The 16,344-nt window shown below is 42.7% G+C and overlaps 2 protein-coding genes across 2 annotated transcripts in view; one reads left to right on the top strand and one right to left on the bottom strand.

The window, feature by feature from the left end:
* LOC308373062 (6-phosphofructo-2-kinase/fructose-2,6-bisphosphatase 4-like) overlaps positions 1 to 5,565 on the bottom strand; it is a 33,303-nt gene extending 27,738 nt beyond the window's left edge. The window contains exon 1 of the mRNA XM_080848465.1: positions 5,482 to 5,565. Coding sequence (XP_080704591.1) covers positions 5,482 to 5,530 — 49 coding nt within the window. The 5' untranslated portion in view covers positions 5,531 to 5,565. The remainder of the gene's footprint in view (positions 1 to 5,481) is intronic.
* Positions 5,566 to 9,179: 3,614 nt separating this feature from the next.
* On the top strand, positions 9,180 to 15,409 carry LOC308373611 (uncharacterized protein; the record flags this gene model as incomplete). Its single annotated transcript, XM_080849181.1, has 7 exons — positions 9,180 to 9,289; positions 9,407 to 9,453; positions 9,678 to 9,794; positions 9,907 to 9,943; positions 13,981 to 14,048; positions 14,152 to 14,216; positions 15,134 to 15,409. The coding sequence occupies exons 2-7, from the start codon at positions 9,432 to 9,434 to the stop codon at positions 15,407 to 15,409; spliced, it is 585 nt and encodes a 194-aa protein (XP_080705307.1). The 5' UTR covers positions 9,180 to 9,289; positions 9,407 to 9,431.
* Positions 15,410 to 16,344: the final 935 nt, after the last annotated feature.

Raw genomic sequence — 16,344 nt, 5'->3', positions numbered from 1 at the left:
GTTGCGTTCTGAAGGTCTCAAGCCCCTGCTGGCATAGGCGACCGGGCGCCTCTTCCCCCCGACCTCCTGAGACAGTACTGCTCCTAGTCCCTGGTAGCTGGCATCAATCTCCAGGAAAAAAGGCTTGCCAAAGTCAGCATACGCCAGGACAGGGGCCGAAGTCAACTTCTCCCGCAATGCCCTGAAAGCATTCTCGCACTCAGGATTCCAGTGTCGCTGAAGGCTGGCTGCAGAGGATTTGGCCCTACCCTTTACGTGCTCCCCAGTACAGAGTGCGTGGAGAGGGGCTGCAATACTGGCAAAGTTCTTCACAAAGCGTCGATAAAAACTTGCAAACCCCAGGAAAGACCTGAGTTCCTGGACATTCTCTGGCCTCCGCCAGTCTGCCACGGCACAGATTTTTTCTGGGTCTGTGGCCACCCCATCAGCTGAAATCACGTGACCTAGGAAGGTCACCTGGGATTTGAAAAAGGAGCACTTGCTGAGCTTGACTTTTAAGTTCTGATCAGCAAAGCGGGCTAAGACGAGCTCCAGACGGGCAAGATGCTGTTCAAAGGTGGTGGAGAAAACAACCACATCATCTAAATATAACAATAAAGACTGATGTCGCTGATCTCCCAAAATGCGCTCCATTAATCTTTGAAATGTCCCAGGCGCATTGCAGAGCCCGAAAGCCATACGATTAAACTCATACAGGCCAAAGGGCGTGCAGAAAGCAGTTTTGGGGCGGTCTTTCTCTACCACCTCAACTTGATTATAGCCGCTCGCTAGATCTAACGTCGAAAACCATCGAGCTCCCCCTAGTGAGTCCAAAGATTCTTCTATCCTCGGGAGAGGGAAAGAGTCCTTGCGGGTCTTTGCGTTCAATTGCCTGTAATCCACACACATCCTCATGGAGCCATCTTTCTTTCGGACAATCACCACCGGGGAGGAGTATGGGCTACAACTCTCTCTAACCACCCCCTGTTCCAGAAGCTGTTTGATATGTGACTTTACCTCTTCATACTGGGAGGGGGGGATTCTGCGATACCTCTGACGGACAGGCGCCTCATCTACGAGTGGGATCTCATGCTGAATAAGTGTAGTACACCCTAGATCACTATCAGATGTTGTAAATACATGAGCATATTTTTGAAGCCTGTACCTAACTTCACTCGCTTGTACAGTGGTCAGCTCGGGCAGTTCTAACTGAGCTATCTTGGGTGCTAATGCTACCCCGGCACTTGGTACAGCTTGCTGTTCAAGCACAGTGACCTGTTCTTCCTCTGGGCTTATCCTGTGAAAGACCACCTCAGCCTCTCTCCCCCTTATCAATTCGACCGACTGTAGGGTAGCTAAACATGTATGGGGCTCTATGTAAACTGGTGAAGTGCTTACATTAACTATGGGCACAGCAATGTGGTCGCTATTACAAAACATGACGGCACCTGGAATTAGTAGCCCCCCAGGTAAGCCCCCCATATCTGCCCCCAAAGCTTCAATGAGAAATGGCTTCTCCGACCCTTACATAACTCCACACCCGGTACTTGGCACAAAACAAAGAGACCCAGCTGGAACCACATAAGGCACAATAGACTTCACCACACACTCTTGTTTATTCTCTACATACTGCTCCTGCTGGAGCGCATGAAAAACTGCCTTCCACCCCAACTGAGTCGGGGGGCCAAGGCCCTGGGCAAGATCATCATTTACAGAAAACAGCTGATAACATAATTTTATAACATTCATCCCAAGAAGCCCTGGCACCAATTGTTTGCGTTCAATGGCTGCAGGGTCAGTAGGGTCTTTAACAACCAACACACCTCGTTTTGGGATGACCTTGCCGAGCACCTCAATGTCAACCTCGAAGTAACCCAGGTATGGTATGGCGAGCCCATTGGCAGCCCGTAACGCAAGCCAGTTACAACTCTTCAATTTTTGGGGCCCAAAACGCTCAAAGTTTTGCCTAAAAAAAGTTTCAGTGACTGTGGTGACCATTGATCCTGTGTCTAAAAGACAATTCAGACTGGCCCCGCCCATTTTAACCTCAACCACCGGACTCTGCCCCACCAAGCACCCAAAAACTTCTGGGCCAGTAACATCAGAGCCTACTCCCGACCCTCCTGTGACTCGGCTCCGTGCCACAGGGGGAAGAAGTTTCCCTGCTGCTCATTCACATGCACTAATCTCTCAGTGGGCTCAGCGCGGTTCGGTTGAGGGTCCCGCACCTGGTTACTTCTCAGTTGACAATTTCTTGCAATATGCCCCACGCCTTGGCACTTAAAGCAGATAGGCCGACCAGATGGATCAAACCGCGGCTGCTGCTGATAACGACTAACCCCGGACCTATTATTTGTCAATTGTGCACCCGCCAATTTCCGGGTCACGTCATCCAATTGTGCTTGCTGTTTGCGCAGCATTTCTAAAATTGTACTCAAACTCGGGTCCAATGATGGGACACGGACTGCAGTCACCGCATTTGCGTCCACTGGCTCGGCCTCCACTTCACATGCGTTAGCAACCCTTCTGCCTCGTTCCCCAGCCATATCACAGTCCTCTGCCCATAGCAAGGCTTCTTTCCGAAGTTCAAAGAAAGACATACTAGTGTTCTGGCGAATCACTCTCTTAAGCTCTCTACGCAGGCCAAGATCAAACACGTTTTCAGCAAACTGATCACGTAGCGCTGTTTCACTAGCCCAAGCACCATTAAGAGGACACTGATTAATTTCCTCCATGATGGCCATAAGGGCATGAGAAAATTCTCTGACAGTCTCGCCCTCCCTCTGCCGGCGATCAAAAAATTGACGCTGAAGTTTGGTAAGTGACTGCGGACGGCCATAGATCTCTTTTAAGATTTTAATAATGCACTCTGGATCTTTACGAACTAATAGCGGCCGGTATCGAATTTCTTGTTTCGCTTCTCCTCCCAATTGCTCGTAAATATAAGAGGCCTTATCTGCCCCAGTATATGGCCGGTAGTTGAGAGAGGCTTGGAGTTCATCTAGCCATTCCTAAAAAACAGTTGTAGAGCCTCCTGAAAAAACTTTACCTCTTTTCTCTCTTGATAGGTACAATATGCTTTGAGCACTAGCCGGGTTTTCACTTACCCCACTTGTACGGCTGGAGGGTCTACTGCTTTCCCTGTCCTGCAACTGTCCCTGCAAGGCCTCATTCAGGTCCTTTAAGTTGCTGATGGTATCCTTATCAGCCTGTACTCTCTCTTTAAGGGCCTGAAGCTCAGCCTGGGCCTCAGGGTTTGACATTGTAAATTCCCCAAAACACAGGACAAACAAAATCAAATCGGTACACAAGACAGTTACAAATGAATAAGCTAATCAATTTGCTAGGTCAGCCACAATTTTATGTTTTTTTTTTCTCCAAAAAAAAATAGGCTAATGCTTGACTTTTCCACGTTGCATCTTCCTATGCAGGTCCCAGATCAATGCTTTACGTCGCCGACTCTTCTCTGTACGCCACTGTTTCAGTCCCATATAACACACCGTAACATAGCCTGCAATCTGCCTTCTAAGAATACAGCGTGAATCCAACGTGTCTCAGCAATTTACATATTCTATACTCTATATTTAGCCAACAACATAACCTTGCTCGCAGCGCCAAACTGTGAGGTCGATATGATGATGATTGAAGTAGGCTATAGAAGTATAGAAAAACATCCGATCTTTAATTTACATGAATGTACTACTCAGAGACACGTAGGCCTACAAAACAATATGGACACAAACAATGCAAACAAACTTAGGGATACAAACAGTGGCGCACACGATGCCTATAAATCAAACAAACACACAACACATCACACGTCAATGCCTAGTGCCCATCGCTCACAAATACATCGCTTGTTTAAAAATCATCCATACATAGTACAAGGCCCATGAAAACTCACCCAGCTTCATCCAGCCTCACTCCACACGTCTCCAAGGTAGTAAAACGCTACAGCACTCAGTGCAGGCTACAAATCATATATTCCACCATCAATGAACGCGTCCACGTAATATTCTAAAAGACATGTGTATAAAAGTTTAATACAGAAGCGTGTCCTACCTTGGATCTTACACACATAAACACACACACTTTCGATTACTCCGCTGGGTGTAGCTTTCACGAACCCAAGCACACCACAGACAAAAGGCAACTCTGCCGATAGCTTCCCTGCTGGGGCTATATCCAGGTGCACTAATCAGCGTGTCTCCCCCTTGACCCTACCCCGTCACCAGTAGGATACCCACGATACGTCACTAATGCGACACACCTCCACTATGCCACACTACGTATAGGCTAATATGTAAGACTAATATAATTGGGCTTGACCGGAACATTTTCGAAACACCTCAGGTCCCTTACTTACTTACTTCCAACGCCAGACTGTCCAGACTGATTCAAATAAGCCTTTCAGTCCTGTGCCGCACCTGTCGCGTCCATCTCATAACCTGATTAGGAATTTATATACGGAATGGAAACAACATAGATATACCATTCATCCTGCCCCACAAACTAGCATCTTTCACATACAATGTTTACCTGACTTTACAATGAACAGACGTAATCGTATTCTACACGTTGAGAGGATAGCTTGACTCCTCTCACGGGCCCTTAGCATCCCTTCCCTCTATAACAGGCCTAACAAGTGCCCAGAAAGCACAATGCCGTGCAACACCTTTTGTGTAAACTAGCAATACATCATTTTATTTTGAAAGCGAGGGAACAGATAGGGGTTTTAACGGGTGTATTCGCATCGATTCTAGCTGTAGTTGGGGACATTCTCCAGTCCACACATCTGCCAATGAGGTGCTATGCTATTACTAGTTAATTCTGTAGTAGTTGGTATCCTAAATTGCATCAACAGGCTGGTTTTACTGGCACTCGCCACATGGAGCATGCATCATACTGCGCAGGTAGCCTAAATGGCAAATGTATTGCACTGATATCTAGGACTAGATTGACAATGACGTTGAACATAACAGCAAATACGCCACAGCCTGTTATTGGTCAAAACGGTTATTAGCTGGCTGTTTTCCATTAAACTCTAAAGAGAGATTGATATCCGGGAGCATTATGTTCCCAAAACACTTCGTTTCCCCCCTCTAAATCAGTGAGTATTTCAATTGCAAGTTAGCTGGGTCTGGTAGACCCACCCATGCCAGTTCATCAGGTATATCACGTTTGTCACATACATTAGCCTGTCTGCTAACTGGCTTTAAATATGTCCATCGCATCGCAACAGTCCATCGCATCGCAAACTAGCTAATATCTAAGATAATAGTTGCGTGCATGGGCCTCCAAAGTTTTGATTTGCCAGGCTGAAATATGTTGGGCATATGGGTAGCAGAAAGCTGTAACGTAATGTATGTGAATCTGTTGTTTACTTCCTCCGCTAACGGTCTTGCATTTCCACTGCCTGCTTTACTGACAACCGTTTGAACAAACTAACAGAGAGATCCCATAATGATATCAAGTTGACACTTTCCGAGGGATTTTTCCTACCTCTCTGGGACTCGTTGTGTGTGTTCAGGGAGCGATCGGAGCCCCTCATCCTGTCGTTTAGCCCAGGGGGTCTTCACGATCAGCGTCCCCAGTTCCCACCGCTTAGTGCGCTTGCCTGTTACGGTACTGTCCACTGTTCACACATTGAACGAAGAGCGGTAACGTGTGTTGCGCCCAGCTGGAAGGCGGGGATTTAAACGGTGAGGCTGTTATTAGACAGATGTGTTTCTTCTTATAGCTGAGTAATATATCCCACTCATCAGCACCTGTCCCTAAAGAATTTCGTGTTCGAAATTAACTTTTTTCTTTCACCTATCTAATAGTTCTGCACGAGAGAATCGTTCTATGCCAGCTTTTTTTGTTGTAGTTGAAGAAATTCGATTGTAGCTACTAGTGATGCGCGGGTCGACCCGTGGCGGTCGGGCGGGTTTGGGTTCCATATTTGTAAAATATTGCAGTTGCGGGCGGGTTGGGTCTATGACTGACAAATTAGCTGATGATAATCAGGCGACAGTGTCCGACTTAATTTTAAACGTTCCATCATTTTTATGATGAATAATGATGATCGTCGTATGATCCTCTGTGAAACACAGGCTAGTAAATAATGCGGATGCAACACACCACAAGGGTGATCTCACTTAAACACATCGGGTAAACACATGAGAGTTAGGCTACTAATAGAGACACCACAGTAACGAATACATCCATTACCACGTACGCTAACTAGTAGCCTAACTAACATCCATGTTGCTAACTACACATTTTACACATAACATTCACACACGCAAGGCATTCTGGGAAGCACATACACGCCAATGTCGCAAATGCAGGGCTCCCTTTCATTAATCGTTCAATTTTAGCCAATTAAAGTTAAAAGACGACCTAAGTTCATCTTTCTAATACATCTAATAATATCACATAGCCTATCTAATAAAGTTCTCAGACCTGATGTCAGATGTTAAAGTTTCGACAACTGTTGAAACGCAATTCCATGCGATTTTCTGCAAAATATAACGACGTAAAAATTGATCTTTCAGTTTATTTGTTGTTGTTTGGTAGGCCTATCTTTCATGAAATTGTATCACAATCTCTACTGCGAATCTAGCACAAGGCAGTGTCTTGAATGAGTTCTCTTTATTTTCCATTTAGGTTCCGTGGCAATATGGACTCACTGGCATTTTTTTTTTTTTTTCGCGGGTTGGGTCGGGTTTGGGTCGTTATCAGTGCATATTTTTGCGGGCTGGGCGGGGCGGTTCAGATCTCCTAACGGGTCGGGTTGGGGCGGGTGTAAAAAAAAAACCTGACCCACGCATCACTAGTAGCTACCCTTTGCTACAAGTCTGGACAAGAGGTATAAAGTACATAGGCCTACAGATTCAGGCATATAACTCTCTCTATCTCTCTTTTTTTTTTTTTTTACACAGTATGGATTTATGAATTTGCCAAAGGCTAAAAAGGAGAACCTTCTGTTGAAGTTCCACTATGCAACAATTTGACACTTTTTGAGGTATGGTTTTATAAGCAACTGGTTTTGGTTACATGCAATTAATTTTGATAGCATGGTCATGTGAAGGACAGATAAACACCTGTTTCTTCCCCACTTGCCATCCAGGATGTGCCCTATGCAGTTCCGTGTACCAGGCTGGAACACCCTTCAATAATGTAACAAAAGCTTTCACACGCATGACATTGCCAGCTATAATGCCAAAACACACCAGGTAGTGTAGTAACACGCTTCTATCAGTGTCAGCTGGGCTGCTGGTGGTGTTTGCAAGGTGTTTGCATGCCTTTTAGATAGTTAGCTTACTAGTTTTGGAACAGAAATCCGTATCGCTGCTTTTAAGTGAAAATTCACTCATGTTACCACGGACTCCAGAGTTGTGTATAAGTATAATTTTATGCAATATGCACTTCGGGCTCACTCATGTCCTGGCAGACAAGAAAGAGGCACGGTTCCAGGATGCAACGGGTGGTGCAGATCTTCTGCTAAAATTGGCAAAGAATTATTTCAACAGCATGACCACATATGGAGGCCTAACATGAATGAATGCTGTTGCCTCCGACTCCAATGTGATGTTGTGTGCCTTTGTTTAATCTTTAAGAAAAGAGTACATCTTGTCAGACATTTTTGAGATCACGCATGACTATATGGAATTAGGTGATTTATATTTGACCTCTTGAAATAGGCAGTGCCCAAATCATGACACAACCAAATAGCAAAGTTAAGCCCAAGTACACATGTCACCTCCTCTGAAATGTCCCCCAAACCAGCATAAACGTGTCTGTGTGTGTGTGTGTGGGTGTAGAAAGTGAGAGAAAATATTCAGCGTGCATCATGTCATGCTGTCATGAAGGGGGTGGTGAACTTCCTGCATATGCTTTGGCAATCTTAGACACAGTCGTAGAAGCATTTCTCTGTCTTTAGCCATGACAAATATTTCACACAGGGTTCTGTATCGTTGGTAAAAAACATTTAAAGAACAAACATAGATATCTTACTGGCATCCAAAAAAATCATCTGCTATTAATGCATGCAGCTTTTTCAAACATATTCAGCAGGAAGCCAGCTCAGAAGGCCATCTCAGGATGAACTCAAGGAGGCGCTGTGCCCCCTGCCACAAGAACTAGGGCACTACCCTCATGGCCACAGCTCTAAGGTCCCTTGAGTTGTTTTGCTTCTTTTTCTTTTCTGTAACATTAAGCCTGTGTTGTGAGCTCATACAATGACAAGCCGAATCATTAAGGGCTGACCGGGAGAGGATTGAGGATAGGAAGAAGAAAGGGTACGGAAGAAGGAAACGGTACAGCTGGTGTAGAGGAGAGAGGAGCGTTCGAAGCCTAAGAGTAGGGACATTATGTTGCTGTTGCATACGCCATGCTAGTTGAGGCATTTAGAGAAAAGCCTGTGTAAATGCACATTTAGTTACTTGGCAGACTTAAGGAGCTGACAGTACCGTGCAGACATACGCTATGTTTGATCAATATTTGTTATACACTTTGAAACATGATGCAGGATATAATATATAATTAAGACCTTTGTCAGGTTTTTAATGGCACACACGTGCATATATGGAGGCGACACAGAACACACAGACACACACGCAGGCAGGCCAAAGGTCGCAGTGAATTTATTTTCTGCTTTTTCCCATCCTGGACCATCCTTCCTCAAGGACCCCCTAGGAGCAGTGGGCAGCTTGTAGCGCCCGGGGACCAGGTGAAGTGAACTTTCCATCTTTGGTCAGGGATGGATGTGTTCTGTTATTTTGCATGTTTTTTCTGTTGAGGTTTTTAGTGGAGGAAACCCCTTGTGAACACGGGGAGAACATGCAAACTCCACACAGAAAGGCCTGGTAGATAGCCCACCTGAGCACTGAAGGTCCTGCCCCCCAGAGCCTACAGCGCCCCATGTGGGAATCAAACCCATAACATAACATAAAGCACATCACAGGCACATATGGGCGGGGTGGATTGCTGTGGGTAATTGAAACAAAATGCATTCTGAAACACAATGTTATTATAGATAATTGCACCAAGGTAGGCGGATGTATTTTCTGGTAGTGGTGGTCCTTTTAGAACCACCAAGTTTCTACAGTGAATACCCACACCACACACACACACACACTCTCTGTCTTTCTCTCTCTCTCTCTCTCTCCTGTCTTTCTGCATTTTGATATTCTCTTAGTTAGGTTTGTGGTTTTTCTGCAGATTGCATTGCTGATTTGTGCAGTGACACAAGGCGTGTGCACATCCTGCTAGCAAACCTCTGTGAAGAAGCCAGGGAGAAGGAGCTTTCTTCTTTGTTCAAGAGGTAACCGTTTTAAGTAAATGCCTGTAAGCCTCACTAGGATTAACTTCTTTTCAAGTATTCTTATTTGTATTCTTGCAGCTGTTGTGTTGTAATTTCCCTAATTATTCCCACATCCAGAGCTTGGGTTGTTTTATAATCCAATATGGTGAACTGTACGCATTGGGGTAAGTCAAGACCTGACATTTTCTTTCACTCACTTGGAAGTTTAGCATATGAGTTAAATACACAAAAAAAAATGTATATCTTGTAGTCTTCAGATTAACATGACATTGAATTACAACTTGTTTGACAGAAATGGAATGGAAGCATGTTGTCTGAGTAATCTTTGTTATCAGGCCGAAACTCTATGGTAATTTGGTACTAATTGTATCTGTGTGTCATGGTCCAGGTTCTGGTGAGTTGTGTGGGTCGCACACCCTGTGGATGCTTTTTGCTGCAGTGTGCACTGTTTTGGTCTTGTCAATGTGTTGGAATATCCTTTGCTGTTTCCGGAAACAGTGCACAGGTGAGTGGAGGAAAGTGATATTTTCATCAGTTATTTTTCCTTGGAGAATACTGTGTATTCTACTGATACAAAGTGCTTGGTATCTGTTTTTGAAAAATATTCCCCTCTTTAGCCAAAGGGAAGAGATTTCTGCCACGCTTCAGGAGAAGGTAAGTCTGAACACAGCATACAGTGCACTCCACAATTATTGGCACCCCTAGTGAATATGAGCTGAACAGGCTATATTTGCTGTTTATCCTCTTGGTCTTTCACTCAAGATATTTACAAAAATCTTACCTTTACATTGAAGTAAAATTATTAAAAGAAAATAAAACTGTTGACATTAAATAAATATTTTCCCCAAAAACATGTGTGCCACAATTATTGGCACCCCTAGAAAAATCTTGTAATTCAAATCTAACTGAAGTTTATTTCCAGTCATGTTTTACATTTTTAAGTTCACCTGTTTGATAAGGAACTCTTATGAGGTCAACCATGACTTCCTGTTTCACTGGCGTACAAATATGAGGTGACACAGGCCAAATTCCATTAGTCATTAATCACTATTGGAAAGACCAAAGAACACAGTGACGATGTGCGACGAAAAGTTGTTGAGCTGCACAAATCAAGAAATGGACACAAGAAAATCTAAACAGTTGAAAACACCCATTTCCACTATCATGGAAATAATTAAGAAGTTTAAAGCGACAGGAGATGTTAAGAATCAGCCTGGAAGAGGACGTGTCTGTACATTGACCCCACGCACCGTGAGGAGGATGGTTCGACAGCTGGAGAATTGTAGATGTTAGTTGAGACTTGGAGTCAGAAAGTTTCCAAAACTACCATCACGCCACCTACATCACCACAAGTTGTTTTGGAGTGTTGCCAGCTGTCAATCAACAACAAACTTAAGCGCCTACAGTTTGCCAAATGTAAGTCAGACTTTCAATGGGACCGAGTTATATGGTCAGATGAGACCAAAATAAAGCTTTTTGGCAAAAATAATCAAAGGTGGGTTTGGCGTAGACAGAAAGATAGCCATACAGAAAAGCACCTCATACCCAATGTGGCGGATCTTTGATATTGTGGGGCTGTTTTTCTTCCAACGGCCCTGGACATCTTGTTAGGATACATGCAGGGCTGGACTGGGGACATTTTTCAGGCCGGGCATTTTTAACCAAGAGCAGGCCACCACCAGGTATTGACGGGGGAAAATGTAAGCGCGCTGTGTGACAGCGTGGGTTTTTTCCCCAACTGCTTTTGACATGCGTACCCCTTAAGCCTTTTTGTCACACCATGAGTACCCCTTCACTCATGCAGTGACTATGCTGCACACATTCGTTAATTTATCCTCATACCCCCTGCAGTTTGCTTGCGCACCTCAGGTGGTATGTACCACTTACCCCTTGTTGGGAATCACTGCCTTAAACGATCAATGTGCACTAGGAGACACAAACATTTTAACACTATGAGAAGCATTATGAAAAGTTCTCCCAAAATACTGTTATCATAGGCTTATCAAAAGTATGATCTATTGACCGTAGGTCAGATTACTTTTTAGACATGTCATTTCTTTCAACCTTGTTACTTAAATTTAAGTAAAGGAATTATATTAAAAAATATGAATTAACTTAATCTGATCCACTTTGAGTGTTTCAAGTCAGCATGTTATTTTACCTCATCACAAAAGCAACCTTTTCATCAGATCGCTCTTCTCGGCTACCCTGTCAATGATGACATCTGTACAGTGGCGTAATGTGGTTACGACGGGCCCCGGTGCACGCTATTTTGACGGGCCCTATAGTTACTTTGGCGTTCCCTATTACGCTAAACAAAGATGTTTGTAATCAATATGATTGTGACAAGTGTGTACACAAAGAACGAAATCTTGTTTAACTCGTTAGAAATGGTCAGAAAGTAGCCTAGATAGCATTGTTTACGATAACCCTGATCTTAAAAATGACAGACGTCCCACATAACGTAATTCACTAAGAGGAAGAGTATTATGTATTAACAATATTTACAAGAAGAAGTTTCAATAGGATATTTAAATTGTGTATACAAGCAACGCAGACACGATGAAACTAACTAAATTATTAAACACAGACACACACGTTCTGTTTTCTATCCTCCTGGCCATGGCCCGACACCTCTCACACTCAAAGTCCTCTTGCTCTTTGAGAGTAGACAGGACAGTGACAAATGTATTAGAAACATGGATAGTGACGCGCTCCGACTCGTGGTAACGTAAACACAGGGTCAAAGTGTGCTAAAGCGTTCTTAAAACACGGATGACAAGCGACACACCTGCTTTACCCACATCTGAAAAACACATAATGAAACGGGTGCTCCACCGCGACTTGTTAAAGGGGGCATGGCCGGGCATGGCAGCCCATCAACTACCCTTGTAACTACTAGTACTCACCTATTTGAATGGCATTCGACGAGCCTTGCGTGCTAGCAGGAGGGTCGCCCGTAGCACTAGCAGACTCCATGGACTGGCGAACGTTTGTTGAAAAAACTAAATAATCTCATTTAGGTAGCTTTGCCAACTTCTCCTGCAGCTCTTTAATCTCTTGCCTTTTCTTACTGCCACTTTTGTGTTTATAAGACATTTTCAACAGACTCGTGTAGCCTTCACAATAGGGTATAGCAGTCTTGCTCCTTTGCTATTGACAGTTAGCAGCCTTAATGTCACTCTGTTACCTTTCTCGTGAGACGAATATTTAAATGATCTTGTCCATTTACAGTACTGCGGCGCTGACCTACATATTTCCCAGAAATCCCCATTGCAAATCAGAAATTCTGAATGACAAAATACCAAAGAAAATAACTTATTCGTTTCATTGAAACGTTTTTCTGTATTGTTTCTTCAGTGTATGTAGGTTAATCATGTGCTGTTGTTCTAAATTGCTACTATTTTTTTTCAAAAATAATACCCACCATGACGAAGATACGTACGGTATTATAGGTGTATAAATAATTGTCGAGACACGAAGTTTTGCAGCTAATCAAGTTAGCGCTGAAAACTCTACCTAGACTGCTTGAAGGCCAGGGCCCGCCAGTTTAACTTGAATTGACGTTAATGTGGCCTGCATTGAAGATAACGTGGCCTGCTACGTTAGATGAGCGTTTGGCATGAATAAAAAAAGTAATAAAACGCTTCAGGCCACCGGGCATTTGCCCGCCATGCCCTATGTCCAGTCCAGCGGTGGATACATGGTATCATGGACTCCATCAAATACCAGCAGATATTAAATGAAATCTAACAGCCCCCTCTAGGAAGCTTAAAATAGGCCCTGGTTGGAGCTTCCAGCAGGACAATGATCCGAAGACACCTCAAAAACAACACAAAAAAAGTGCTTGTTTACTTTTGCAATGCCATTAAAACATTAATCATGTAATTAACAACACTACTGTTAACAACTTTTAACTTTTTGAACACATTTTGACAATTTTTTACATCTTTTGAAGCTCATGAAATGCTATGGACTCAAATGGCACCCGTTTCGTAGAATGACCCACATGGTATCATGGACTTTCTGACTCCCATTAGATACCAGCAGATATTAAATAAAAACCTAACAGCCCCCTCCAGTTAGCTTAAAATGGGCTGTGGTTGGACCTTCCAGCACGACAATGATCCGAAGCACACCTCAAAATCAACACAAAAATGGTTCACCGACCACAGAATAAAGGTTTTGCCATGGCCATCACAGTCCCCTAACCTAAACCCCATAGAAAATCTGTGGGATGAGCTGAAGCCAAGTCTACAAACGTTGACCTCAGAATCTGAAGGATCTGGAGAGATACTGCATGTAGGAATGGGCTCAGATCCCGTGCCATGTGTTCACTAACCTCATCATGCATTATAGGAGAAGACTCAGAGCTGTTATCTTGGCAAATGGAGGCTGCTCAAACATTAAATTAAGGGGTGCCAATAATTGTGGCACACATGTTTTAGGGGAAAACATTTATTTAATGTCAACATTTTTTTTTTCTTCCAATAATTGATGAAAAGGGAGGATTTTGAGTGAAAAACTAAGAGGCTAAACAGCAAAGACATATTTTTCATAGTCAGTTTTGGTCACATTCACTAAGGGTACATGGGAATACTGAATGTGTTGGGCTAGGGTTAACAAATCTACATTTTTCAACTTTCCCTGTCTTTGTTTGCTCGACTGTGCTGATCTGTTATCTGGTACAGCTTAAGCCTGAGACTGTCAGAAATGGAGGATAATCCTATCTATGGAAACATCAGATACACTCCAACCAGTAAGTTGATACAATTTAGCGTAGCCTAGATGTCCATTTTATTTCAGCAATGCATCTAATATATTTTGAATCACTATTGTAATTTAACAATATTTAATTACAGGAGCCGAGTTTACACGCAAACCTACCCTCTCTAATAACCATCACATGACAAGAAGCACTGTAAAAGTGAGTGGAATTTTGTTACTAAAGTAAAATCGTATGTCTTTTTAAATAATTATATCTCTCTGAACTTTTTATAATGTGATGGGAAATTATCCCTGTGCGACATTTAGATATATTTACATGTAAATATTTAAAACATATTTAGTTTATAAATATATAAATATATTCCTACTATACATTTTATGAAACAATTTCTGATTTCTCATAATCTCAATTTCACAAAATCATTAAAAGCACAGCTTTTCTATTTACATATACTGTGTATTTACAAATTACAATATGTCTATCTATGGCCAAGGTAGCTTATCAACTTTACATGCTACATACAGTAGACCATCCCTTACAGTAAGTACATGTACATGTGTTCAATAGCAGTACCATTAACAGGCATATAAAAGACTGAATGTATCAATGCGTGCAGCTTAACAGTGTGATACAGAAGTACAAACTAAGTGCAAAGTCTTATTTATGATTTTGCAGAATAGGTTCAGGGTTTTTGATATGTCTGTCACATTTCAGCTCCACACTGGAATACAGTGTTTTACATTTGTAAAGAATTCTGAAATATTACAGTACTGTAATATTACATAATCATGAGGTATGTTTAAATTACATGATTGGCTTCATGTACAATGGTTATATCATTGATCTGAATGGAATATAATGGAGGGATATTAGTATTGAATGTCACAGTTAAAGAAGTAGTCCTTGATTCAAATTCATCAATATTCTCCTCACATTCCTAGCTGTCCGTCTATACTATGTGCACTCAAAAAACCTAACACATTATTTCAGCCAATCGGGAGCTTCAGGAGCACTGATGGGAGGGGTGTATTTGACTGACTGTTGAACTGTCGCAAGCGTCAAGGACCACACCTTTAAAAGATGGTGCCTCACTTTTTTGGGTCATTCTCTTCTAGGTGCCCTCTAGTGGCCAAGACTGCTATGCCAACCTGAAGCTGAAGGTTCCCAAACCAGAGTCAGGCCGGAGTTCCCCTGCTCCTTCACCCAATACCGGAGTCCCTAAGATCCAGTACTCAGATGTGGCAGCCATGTCACGGACAACAGAGCTAGAGGACTCTGCAGACATCCTGGAAACCACTTCACTGCTGTCTGATCTCTATGCGTCTGTGGACAACAAGCAAAACAAGACTAAGACATTAGACGACACAGAAGATTATGCTAACAATGTTTGAGAGAGCATGGTTTCATGTTTCACAAGCTGATACACTGAGGAGTTATTTAACACGTTGTCCATCAGCACATTGTTTAGATTACCTATAACTGGACTACTAGCTTAATGCTGTTTCAATTACTATCCAGTATTTTCTTTTTGCAAATAAAATACAGTCTTCTATTTTTTTAGTAATTCTACATTTTTGCTCTTTGGATGGCTCAAATGTCAGGAGAGAGGGAAATAAGCCTAAATAGATTAATAAGGCACTTGTCCAAGTATGTTTTACCGATAAAAATACTCAACACTCACAATCTTCCTTAAACCTCCCTAAATCACCTTACAAGTAGCCAATGGACAGGAGATATAGGGTCAGAGCAGGCTGGCTAACACTAGAACAGGGATCTTTAACAGGGGGTCCGCGGAGGTACTGCAGGGGGGTCGCGAAATCTTTGGTTGATGAGACAATTTTTTTTAATATTTCTTAAAAAATAAAAAATCCAACCAATTTTTTTCCCCACAAATTTAAATGTCTTCCGAATCAGAATTGTATTTATTCCCTTTAAATTCACATTAACATAAATCCAACATATTGTAGCGAACGTATAAATTGATCGAGAAGACGTTATCTTTCAGTCCAATCGATGCATTCAGCTACCCACAGGAGCTCTCTCAAGCTGGGCACCGGTTCACTCACAGTACCTTTCATGCAAAAACGACAGCACAGGCACTAGCCAATCAGATCGCGTTTCTGCTCATGTCTAAAGAGTGCGAAGATCAAAAATAAAAGATGGCTGACCAAACTCCATAGCTGGTCTTGTTTGTACCTATAAATTGTTAGTTTGACATTTTTTTGCTTAGATTTAAAAAAAAATAAATAAAGAGAAATAGACTTTGTGGAGAAAAAAATTGGTTTTATCAACCAAAGATTTCGCGACCCCCCTGCAGTACCTCCGC

Source organism: Sprattus sprattus (assembly GCF_963457725.1).
Source record: "Sprattus sprattus genome assembly, chromosome: 12".
NCBI classification, from domain to species: domain Eukaryota; kingdom Metazoa; phylum Chordata; class Actinopteri; order Clupeiformes; family Clupeidae; genus Sprattus; species Sprattus sprattus.
Note: the sequence above shows the minus strand (reverse complement) of the source record. Positions and strands in the feature narration are given on the sequence as shown.